General features: G+C 32.9%; 1 protein-coding gene across 2 annotated transcripts; it reads right to left on the bottom strand.

Annotated features, from left to right (window-relative positions):
- Window positions 1–5,751: 5,751 nt before the first annotated feature.
- Window positions 5,752–11,740, bottom strand: UMAMIT8 (nodulin MtN21 /EamA-like transporter family protein). 2 transcript variants are annotated; one of them, XM_086456754.1, is made up of 7 exons: window positions 11,498–11,740; window positions 11,322–11,387; window positions 10,407–10,523; window positions 8,340–8,562; window positions 7,675–7,836; window positions 6,555–6,706; window positions 5,752–6,024 (listed from the first exon to the last, which is right to left on the bottom strand). In XM_086456754.1, the coding sequence occupies exons 1-7, from the start codon at window positions 11,695–11,697 to the stop codon at window positions 5,895–5,897; spliced, it is 1,050 nt and encodes a 349-aa protein (XP_086312880.1). In that variant the 5' UTR covers window positions 11,698–11,740; the 3' UTR covers window positions 5,752–5,894. The 2 variants fall into 2 exon arrangements, with proteins under 2 accessions (XP_086312880.1, XP_086312881.1); XM_086456755.1 differs by lacking the exon at window positions 10,407–10,523.
- Window positions 11,741–12,092: the final 352 nt, after the last annotated feature.

Here is a 12,092-nt window from a genome sequence, read left to right as displayed (position 1 = left end):
GAAGAACACTTTATAATGGTTAATTATAAGAACAAACCCTAAAAATACCACTATGTGGTGCTTTGTTAAACATGGCTAGTTCACATTACTCACTGAGTTAAGTAATCCAAAATTGAAGGGGCATGAGTGAAAAAAAATCCTATATTATGTTTTTTTAAGTGAATTTATTAGTAAAAAAAACTTTACTTATCTTTACTATTACAATGAGAGAAGGCAGAGTAGACGTTGTTCGACACAAATTTTTTATCCCACAAATGCCCCCACCTGTAATCACTGTGGTTAGTTTTCAAATTACAAAAATATCCTTTTTATATTATGTAATATTAAAAAATTCTTTAATAAATGTTTTAAATTACAGATAAACACTTACATGTGCTTTTGCACATGCCACCTTCTCCAAAAAGATAATAAGATTATTATTATTATTATTTATATTATTTTTGTACTTGTATCTAAAATAAGCAAATATTCCTTCTGAAAGTAGATTTCCTTTATCTGCATATGAGAGCTTATCCACCACAAAAAAGCTCCACATCCAAACATACCCTTTGTATCTTGTCATTGTCCCTTGGCCCACAAACATTCAGTTAACCCATACTATCCAATGGGCCCATGTCCTAATATAGTTCATGTCAAAGGTCCTACTTGCTTAAAAAAATAGTACATACAAATAACAAAATCGAAATATAACGATTGAGGCGTGATGAGTTACTGCCCTTGAGAGTATATCGTGTCCTATGAAGATAATATCTCAATGAGGAAAAAACACTAATTATACAGACCCTAAAGTTATCTATTAAATACGTATGACAACCATTCAATTAAAATGTTCTAATTTTAATGAATCACAAAAATAGTAAAAACATTTGGCCAATCCTGTGCACACACACAAGGATTTGCACCATCCTATGTGCGATTATTGTGTGCGTGCATCGCACCCTTAGTGACCCAATCCTTCTGTTAGCGATAGATGTCACTCTCGCTTTCAAACCTCGCTCTGACACTTTGAAAGCAAATCCTTCTCTAATTCCCACTCTCAAAATATGGGAACTCACTCACATAAAAGAATCTCGTTAGTATTTTTATTTCTTAAATATCTATTAGTCATGTGTATCGTCAAAAATAAATTTATAATGAATTATTGCTAAATATTGTAATGACTAAGAAAGAATTAAAATACTTTAATTATATAATTAATTTGAATTGTTCAAAATTGAAGAAGCTTCAATCATTAAAACATATATTGATTATTTAATTGCTAATGATTATATCGATCAAGAATTGTTTGCCGTAACTAAATTTCCAAGCCACCTTGTCGGGTTCAATTGATTTTTGTTTGGGCCTTGTGTGGGCGTGGCCCCACACTTATTAATTAAAGCTAAACTAGTCTTTCACTTGTTTGATGTGGAAGCAAAGGTTTTAACATGGATACCATCATGTCCAAGTTTCCAATCTAACTCAACAAGTTTTTGAGTTTCTTAATTGACCCAATAAATCAATCCTTTTCAAGTTGAAGCTGAGATATCAACCGAGAATTCGACTAATAGTTTTAATGCTGCTTCCAAAGCTTCTTTAAATATTTTCCGAAGTTTAATTTCTTCTCACATCTACAATTTTATTGATTCAAGTTGAGTTGGACCGACTTATAATTATATAAGTAGGGGCTGTAATCATTTTAAAATATAATCAAATTTCTCGACTCTCAACTCTAGACGGACGTAAATCTTGTATGTTTTATTTTTTGATTACTTTTCTTGTTAATTTCATCGTAGCTTAATCTACGGATCCATCCTCACCCCACATTCATTAAAGTGATCAAATAATATAAGAAGGTACCAACCTGGAAATATTATTTTTGTTTAAAAAATGCATTAAAAAATTGGTTGGAAGATATGGAGAGAAGAAGTAAAACTATTTCTTAGCTTGTCCTTCATGTTGTTGTTGGGGCAACAAGAATCCATTCATCTTATCCTTTCTTTCCTCTTTCCTAGACATTTCTCTGACAAGAATTTTAAAATGAAATTTAGTTAATTATAATGTTTCTTTGACAAACAAGTTTTTATTTATTTATTTATGAACTTTACTACAAATTTCAAACTACATAGATTATTATAAAGAAAATTGAGTAAGGAAAAGTAGATGAGATGTTTGTCACCTTTTGTGTTGGTCTTATTTAGTTCTCTATGTTGTTCAGTACTGGGGATAGCAGTTGCTATGTACAAAATGTTTGTTTGTTGGGTTATTATCAGAGAGTTTTATGGGAGCCACTATTTGCACACACCAAAAACACTCTACGTACCCACTTGATCATAAAATGTAAAAACTAAAATTCTGAATTCACACATCTTAACATACCGAATAATGATTTTTTTTTCCTCCAAAATAGAGATTTTGGATTAAAGAATTTGAAGAATTTTTGACAACTTTGTTCATTAGTTATCTACTGAACAAAATTTTCTCATGTGAGAATGACTTCGACTCGATTGGAAGTGTTAGGGTACAGAAAATTAGTAAGATCAAAAGCTTAAAAAATCCTCGTTGAAATCTTTATAAATGCAAAGAAGAAGAAGAAATGAGAGAGACAGAGATATAATGAAGAAGAAGAATTGGTTTAGTGGGTGGGTGCATAGAGAATACAAATTTATTTCATTCGGTAGTTCATGGGATTTGTGCATTGAGAGAATCTCATTTAATTAAGTGTGTGGGTTGAGAATTTTTTACTTTTTAGGTGTGTATGATGAGTAATTGGGTACATAGAGTATTTTTGGTGTGTGCAAATAGACGCTCCCATTATTATTTTGAAATCTATGTGTGTGATGATGCCACATACACAAAAATTTGAAGAATTTTACACAAAAATAAAGGGACTGATTTTTTTTTCCTTTGATTAGACTTTCAAATTTGGGAGTTCAATGGCCATCTGTTTTCAATTTTTAAATCTAACTTAGGCCATGTGGTCATGCTAGCTTAACTTATATTAAGAGCGAGATCTCAAGGACGTGTTCTTGAATCTGTTCAAGTATCCCACTATCACTATCGTTGTTTTTCTGTTTGAATTTTTGAATGTTTTCGCCTCGATAGACAAAAGTCAACCCTGAAGCCATCCCAACAAGATAGTAACTTAAAAAATTACGAATAGAAATTAAGGAACATATTGAACTTGAGATCCATATTCTATTTTGTGTTAAATTTATTAAATCCATCTTGAATTGTTACTCATTAGGTTAGGTGTATTATTTGTCGAAAAAAAAAAAAAGAAGGCAAATATACCCAATCTCCATGATCGTAATTTGGTATGTTCAAATGAGGATTTCTATTACCCAATCTCGATCATGATCGGTCACGAGATTCATGTGTGTCTATAATGGTTACAACCTAATTCATTTGGATTTAGGAAATGCATGAAGACTGCCTTTAGAACATCATTCGACATCTTTGAAGTTGGACTATATGGCAATGTTTAGTTTTTAGTAGGTTATATTTAATCGTCTTGAGTAATCTTATCCATTTACAAACAGGCGGTCACGCCTTCACCATGGAATGAGCGTTTCGTAATTGAGCATCTTCTTGCTGATATAATAGATAATTTGTCTCCATGTCATTTGTGAGTGTGACTAGAACCAAAATTGGGATTTAACTTCTTCTGCATTGAGATCTTTTTCTTACTCTTATTTTCCTAATTCATAAATTTGAATTGAATTTAAAGATTGTTCGAATCCATGCATCCATATTACTTGAAAACGATCGTATTGTAAGAATTTTTCAATTATAAATATAGAACCTAGACCAATGTTTAAAAAACCGAAACGAACTGATAGTCCAATAGGATCCAACTAGGTTTTGTAGAAATGTGGGATCAGTTAATATAAAACAGGATTATTTGAATGAACCATGAGCGATTGAGTGAACCAAATTTTAAATTTTTTTTTTTTTAATTTTCAATCATAATGGGTAGAATCTTCAATAATCATCATTCTGTATATTTTATCCTTTTATGACACTAAAACACAGGTAATTTTAAGGGTAAATCCTAATTTAACTCATAAAAAAATCTTACTTTAAATATTTAATCATATTAAACGATCTAACTAGAAGAAGCCTATTAAAAAGATTGTGAAAACTATCTTCACATTATAGATGGAAACAAACAAACAAGATATAAACTCCAACACATCTTCCTTTACTCTCCTCCAACCTTCAATCACATAATAATTTTGTTTAGGGCTGATGGGTTGATTTCTATTCCCTCGCCCCTCTCCACCCTCACACGTATCAGGTAATTTCTGGGATAAATTTCTGAGGGTGACCCCTAAGGGGGGATTTGAACTAAAGACCTCCTCATTGTACGGCATGGTCTTGGATCTCACAAACCCTTGAAGGTTCTAAACCCACACCTCAGCTTCAAATAGGCAACTTTGTGACTCATTATCAAAATCTCTTTTTATAATACCAATTTGAAAACCTAATGATGGACTTTACAATTAGGACAATGACAAAGCCTCTTGGGAAAATTTAAGATCGTCGTCAAATCCCATTTTGGGTTTTGATCATATTTATTATTTTTAATTAGTTTTATCTTTTAGTGTATTTTTGAGTATTTGAGTTCCTATTTGTTTTATAACGTTAAGACAAGTGGTTGTTAGATTTTAGTCGAGTTATAGTTTTTACTAATTTGACAATTTTACTGAGTCCTTATAATATGACTCGCAAGGTGGCATACAAATGACTCCATGACGTGGACAAATTTGGGAATCGTAGATCTGTATGTCTTAAGATACATAGTTCCCTTGGGATACACTTTTTTTTATGGGGAAGTGTGATCATGTATCCTGAGGCATTCAGATCTACGATAGCTGAACTTGTCTTGTCATGTCATGGACTCATTTGAGTATGCCACCTGGCAAGTCATATTATCGCGACTCTTTTGCTATTTCTCATGATTTGGGTTTTGGGTCTAAAAATAAACATTATATTAATGGTATTCAAAAATCATAATTGAATAAAATTGAAGTCTTTCTAATTTTGTTTCCTTTCTCTCTCCTTGTGGATCATCATCATCATCATCATCATTATTATTATTATTATTATTATTATTATTTTTATTTGGAAGATGATGATCTTCCCCTTATCGTGCATGGGCTATGTTATAATCACCTCTTTTTTTTTTTTCCACAATAAACAAATAGATCCACCAATTGAATCAGGGCCTGAGTGTGTTCCGACCAATTTGACAAGTTTCTGATCCACTTATCAGTTCTAATTGTGAGCGATAAGCCCACATTGCCTAAGTATCATGACCTTGAACTATATATAAACCTAGGGCAATCCTCATCTTACAAGTTGGTTTGGTGAACATTAGTTGGGTCCATGGACTTCTACATGGTATCAGAGCGGGTAACCTCAAAGATGTAGGAGACACATTACACGTGAGGGGAGTGTGAGTGATAGTCCCACATTGTCTAAGTAGTATGACCTTGGGCTATATATAAATCTAGGGCAATTCTCACCTTATAAGCCTGTTTTGTAAGGATGAGTTAGGCCCATGGGCTTTTACATGGTATCACAAGGATGTAGGAGGCATGTTACACGTGAGGGGCAGTGTGAGTGACAATCTCCATCATCAGGGTATCATGACCTTGGGCTATAAGCAATCTTACTTTATAAGCCAGTTTTGTGAGGATGAGTTAGGTCCACAGGCATCTACACTAATCAAGACATATTATCAGCCATGGCAGGAAACTGAGCAAAGCATGAGGCAAACATGGGTCAAAGTTAAACTAAGTCACAATATATTTGTGTAAAATGGGCTAACTAAAGATAATCTAAGTTGAATATATCACAAAATTAAGAGCTGATGAGAGAGAGAGAGAGAGAGAGAGAGAGAGAGAGAGAGATTAGCTGAGGAGAGGCTTCTCTAAATCTCTACATATTGGGGTGTCTTCATTTTGGATAGCTAAATCTTCTTTCTTCTTAGCCCATAACACAAAATAGAGGCCATTGAACATTAGGAGCATTCCAACCACACTGCAAAATTAAACATACGGATTGAGGTTTACCCTATCAATTACAAGGTTTATTATTAAAAATCACAAAAATATAGCGTTAATTAATATAGTTGATATACCTTTGGCTGTCCATGGGTTGGATTGGGTCAATCTGGGACCAAATCCATAGATATATCCACTGCTAAAGTGTTGAATTCGACAATAAAAAGTAGTGAACTCAACACTGTAAATGTGATCCAGATTTTTACATTTTGTTTTTTTGGCTTAGATATTGGAAAGATCTTTTCGAAATACCCAAAAAATCTCTTATAGTTTCTATAGTCTATTAATTGATCCATAATAAAAACTAATCCCTAAAGAAACTCGACGATTAATTCTCTCATGCCAACCCATCTAAAGTATAACCTTAGATCTTAAGGTATCTCATATCTTATTGATCATCTCCAATGATCAACGAAAAACTACATACTTCCATGACCATTCTTACTCCAAATTTCATTAGTTTTTATTTTTCGAGCCTTAAAAACTAGAGCAAAAGAATACACATACCTTCCTAATGTGACGGAGTCTCCGAAGGCGAGGGCAGAAACAATAACAGAGAACACAGTTCCAACTGGGCTGAATGTAGAGATAAAAACAGGCCCTCTCTTCTTCATTGCCCATGATTGAAGACTAGTGCATGTTCCACCCACAGCCCCTCCCTGTCACACAAATTTATGTAATTTCATCAAATATTTGTTATAGGTAGATAACATGAATCAATAACTAATTTCTTCTTCATCAATCAAACAACCCAAATATGGCCCGTGGATTGTTAACATGACCCAAATCAGGAAAAAAAGAGAGGGTGTTTTATCAAAAGAGGCGAGCGAGAAGCCAGAATTATCGTCTATACGGATTTTGAAAGAGGTTGACTAGTTGCGCCCCACCCACTACCAATTGCATTCCATCACTTTAAAAAAAAAAATTCCCGTTATACTCTACTTTGATGATTGCACTCCTTTGATCTATTGATTTTTATTTTTCTTCAACCATGCTCACATGAATTTTTGTTGGTTCAATAATTTTTGTAAAAAATACTTAGTCGTATAACAAGTACGTTATAATTTACATGAGCAGAGAAGACGTGGTCACGAGTAGGTGAATTCTAGCGATCAAATTGTTGAGACTGAATTTTGATACAATTGTAGGGATCAGATCAACCTTTTACAACCATATAGATCAACAATTATAAATCATTGATCTTGACATTTGAACATGAACCATTGAGATGAACAATTCAAATCATTTATATTGATGACTTAAATGGTTGATCTCAACAATTTGAATGGTCAATTTCAATAATTTGAATCGTTACTCTTGACAATTAGAGGTTTACTTTTAATAGGTGCATGTGGTAAAAACTATGAAAATTATTTAAAAAAATATTTCCTCAAAATGGTTTGAAATTTCAAAATTGTAAAAAGGAAGAAATTCTATTGCCACACCAAAATTTACTTACAACTCACCAAACCTTTTGAAATTATAAACATTAAATTGGTGTGTTTTAAGAAAAAGTTTGTGTTAATAGAATCACTCAAAAAATGATCTGTTTTTCAATTAGATAACTTTGCTTAGATTTATAATAAAAATAAAGGAAAGGAGGAAAAAAAGAGTGAAATGTTTTTACCAGTAGTGCATACCCAGCGAGATATCCTGCACTCACAACTGGTGAGCCAAAGTCTAACCTATGTTCTTGAATCAATTGAAATATTGCAGTAAGAATGGCACCAAGCAAGGATGTTACAGCGCAGAGAGACATAGGTGCAGGGAAATCACCCAGAGTTGCTGCCTGCAAAGTACCAATGATTGGGAATAAATCATGTCATGTCAACATAAACATGACAAAACAAACAAAGAAACAAAAAGTTAATATTGCCGCACCAACTTTGAGGCATGGTTTTAAAACTCGGTTTCGCGTCTCATCTCATCCAGGCCTGATACCAAGTTGTCTTAGACGAGTTTTCCGATACGTTTGAAACGTCTTGTGAGATAAACAAAAAAAGTGAATGTGAGTCCTAAATCTCGATCAAAAAATGACTTTGTGAGCTGGTCTCATTCAACTTCGATATCGAGTTAACTCGGGCGATACGTCTCGATCTCGGACGAGTTTAAAAACCGTGCACAAACTTACCGAATTTAAATGAAAACTTATGTGACATTATAGTTTTGTAAAAAAAAAAAAAAAGAAAAGAAAAGAAATTCTAGTGATCCCTTTTGATATCCATTTTTATGCATTGGTCCACAATATTATGAAAATTAGAAATTAAAGGATAATAAAAACTAATTAACTACCTGCAAAACAATCATAAACGACATAACTAACACGCCTGCCATGAGGCACATGGTACCGACAATCGTGTCATCATCGGAGGCCACATTTGATTGAATCGTCAGCGTAACAGGTCCAGAGCCAGATGCATACAAGAGACTCATCGTAATTGCCCCGACAATGCAAACCAAAGTCCCCAAGATCTTGACTTTACCATATATGCACTTTAGGTCAACTTTCTCAAACCTACAAAAAATAAATAGCCTCTATTAGAATTGGTGATTAAGAATTATTCAGGATATATTTCTATATTTTTTTTGTATTATTTCCATCCATGTCATTTTTCAAGAATCATGATAATAATTCTATTTGTATTACTATATGGATAGAGAAAAATAATAAAACCTCAAAACTCGGCCAAACTCTCAATTCATTTGAATTTTATAGTGGCCCTCATCCTCATGTACTAAAAAATGATTTTTACATCTAGCATTAAAGCAAAAATTATCCCTTATTTAAATTTAAAATATTTTTTATATATTATTTTATTGACTTGCCCAAAAGTATTCAAGATTAAGATTAAGGTTGTCTGGGTTTTGGCCCAGCCCATTGTGAATTAGGTTTGGTAGTAGATCTAGGCCCGTTCAGTTGTCAACCAGGGCAGAGATAGACATTTTTAATTTAACGGTCTGGACTGGACTACTAATTTGAGGCCCATTTCTTATCGGGCTGTTCGTTAACCGGCCCATTGAAATTATCAAGAAATATAGAACAGCATATAAGTTATCATGCTTGCATATCCATCATTTGAGTCTCCAACAATTATTCCAATAATTACATATCCGATTTGACCTATGGACGAATATGCAAGCATACGTTCCCCAATATCATGCTAAGAATAGCTAGGATTTCCAGAAGAAGATGCCATTCGTTTGATGAGAAGGATTGATAATTTTATTACAAAAACTGCCTTACTTCATCAAGTTTGTTACTAAACAAACCTTACTAAGGGTCGTTGGGCCCATGTGGATCATCAAATTGACAATCCAACACCACGCCTTGTAGATTTCGCAGAAAAACTCATATTTAAAAGAAAAAAAAAAAAATCTTTTTGAACTTGATCAAAGGTATTAAAATTGAGGGTTACAGAACTCTCAAATTTAAAATTAAAATTCAACGGTGATTGTTTTTTCAAATTTCTTAGAATTTTATCCTTTATAACCAGTGGCATCAGATTATGTTTGCTTGTGAATTTAATAATATGGATCCCCACTCTAAGGTTTGTTGGGTAACAAAAACTCCCCTACTTTATCAAGTTTGTTATCTGAACAAACCTTACTTTATGAATCATGCTACCATGACTAATTTAGTAAGATTTCAAATATTATTAAGAGTCATTGGGCCACATGGACTATCAAATTAACAATCTAACAATACAGACTTCTGGATTGCATGTAAAAACTCAGATTCTAAAACAAAAAAACATATAAAAACAAAAAAATCTTTTCGATATTGATAGTAACTGTTAAAAAAGGATGGATATCAAACTCCCAAATTTAAAATTAAAATTCAACGGTGATTTTTTTTTGTTTTTTCAAATTCTTTTTTTGAAATTCGTAGATCTTTGTCCTTCATAATCTTGTAGGTCAGATCATGTTTTTGAATGTCACAAATTAATGTGATTAGAATCCACTCCAAGGCATGTTATGTAACAAATTAACTGAAAAAAAAAAAAAAACTAGAGATTTATGACGTATGTCCCGCTCCAGAGATTTGCTTGATAACGAACTTGATAAAGTGAGGTTTAATGGGTAACGAACTTCATAAAGCAAGGTTCCATTGGAGTTGTTAGAACTTTAAGTGAATTCTTGTAAAAGTGAGACAATTAGGTCTGCCGGCTAAATCTCTCCTATTTTAAAACAATCATTGGCATGTTCTTGTAATAAAAGTGCAACAGTTAGATATGGCCGGTAAATGTCTCCTCTTTTAAAACAATTATTGGCACTCCAAGCTATTTCAAGGCGTTAAACTAGGAAGGAAACCAACTTAATATAATAATAATAATCAAAAAAATAAAAATTGATATATGCCTGAGAACCCAAGCTATGATGAAGATGAGTCCAGGAGAAAGGTTGGGCATTGCTGAAGCAACTGCAGGAGAGGTTTTCTTAATCCCTGTCAGCATCAGTGTTTGGAACAAAGTTATCCTAATAAACAAACAAACACAAATTACAACTCATTTGGAACATATATAATTAACCTCTTCCTTTCATGCTCAGCTACACTTACGTACAAAATATATGATTAAGTTAGGTTTCATTCATTTGGTGCAGTTGTTGGTGATTTTTGATATTTTGGATCCATTAAAAATATTTTTCAAAGTAAAAATAAATAAATAAAAACATGCTTTTTTTTTTTTTTTGTGGTATTGAGAGTTTGTAATCGAAAAAGGTCCACAAAGCCACAGACGACACTCAAATTCACTTTTAAGTTTCTCACTTTTGAAAAAAGTGGGAACAAGTTAAAAGTTATTTTTTTATATTATAAAATACCCAAAATTATTTATAGGGCTTATCTATATTGTCTAATTGTCTCTTTAGGCATTCTATATCTACTTTTTAATTGACGTCACAAAATACCCTATATTTCTGAAAGTGATTCTATACTTGAAAAGCACTTTCTAACCACTAGCACCACTAATTAACGTGGCAATCACAATTCTTATAGAAGTGATTCTATAAAGAGTCAGTGATACTTAAAATTTTTCACTTGGTCGGTACTCGGTCCACATGGCAAGTGCCGGAAAAAAAGATGTATGGTTTTGTGCACTTGGCATGTGGATCATGGATGGAGTGGAGCGAAAATTTTCGAGTCAGATTATTCCAAACTATTCCCTTACTTTTTTTTTTTTTTTTTTTGAATTTTATATTTTAATAAATTAAGAATATACATAAAATTAAAAGCCATTAATTGGAATAATAAAATAATTATAGAAAAATTCTTACCCTCCAAATGCAATCAACAGAAACTGACTCAACAACTTGAGACTGAATTTCCCGGGCCAATTACTCCTTTAAAAATGATTCAAAACATGATCAATATTTATTTTATCCTAAAAAAACAACATTTAAAATGAAAATTATGAGATAAAAAAAAAAAATTAAATAATTGTAATTGATACCTTTCAAAATAAATAGAGAAAGGAAAGAGGAAGATGGAGGTGGCAAAACTGCCATAGATGACAAGAAACAAAGGTGTAAGGCCAATGGACATGAGATAACTCATGAACAACGAGTAGACCGAGAAGACGAATTGCACGATTATTAGGCTCCCGACTATCCCGAATTCCTCGAAGAATTCGGCTTTCAAGACCCCTAACATCTTCTCTCACCTCTTCTTCTTTCTTTCTATCTCTCTATTTTTCTCTCTCTCTCTCTCTCTCTCTCTCTCTCTCTCTTCAACTAACGTTCATGAGCCTCTCTACCAGTCTTCCCATTGCTTTCGGACTTATATGAAGGCCTCATTTCCCTTGTATTGTGGTTAGTCGGTGATAACTGTCTTTATTTCTTTCTATTATTTATTTTGGTTTTGATTTTCTAGATTACATGGTCCAGTACACCCAACAGTTGGGTAGCTACTTCACTACCTATCTTAGATGTGGCCAACGCTGTCAATTCATCATATCATGACAAAATATCTGATTCATTCCGAGTTGATAGCTTTAGATTGGTGTGGAGAATTTGATAACCTATTGGATCGGTTATGGATCAATATTT

This window comes from Akebia trifoliata, chromosome 10, assembly GCF_017979445.1.
Source record: "Akebia trifoliata isolate Shusen 1 chromosome 10, ASM1797944v1, whole genome shotgun sequence".
In the NCBI taxonomy this organism is placed as follows: domain Eukaryota; kingdom Viridiplantae; phylum Streptophyta; class Magnoliopsida; order Ranunculales; family Lardizabalaceae; genus Akebia; species Akebia trifoliata.
The sequence above is the reverse complement of the archived record's forward strand: the minus strand, read 5'-3'. Positions and strand labels throughout refer to the sequence as shown.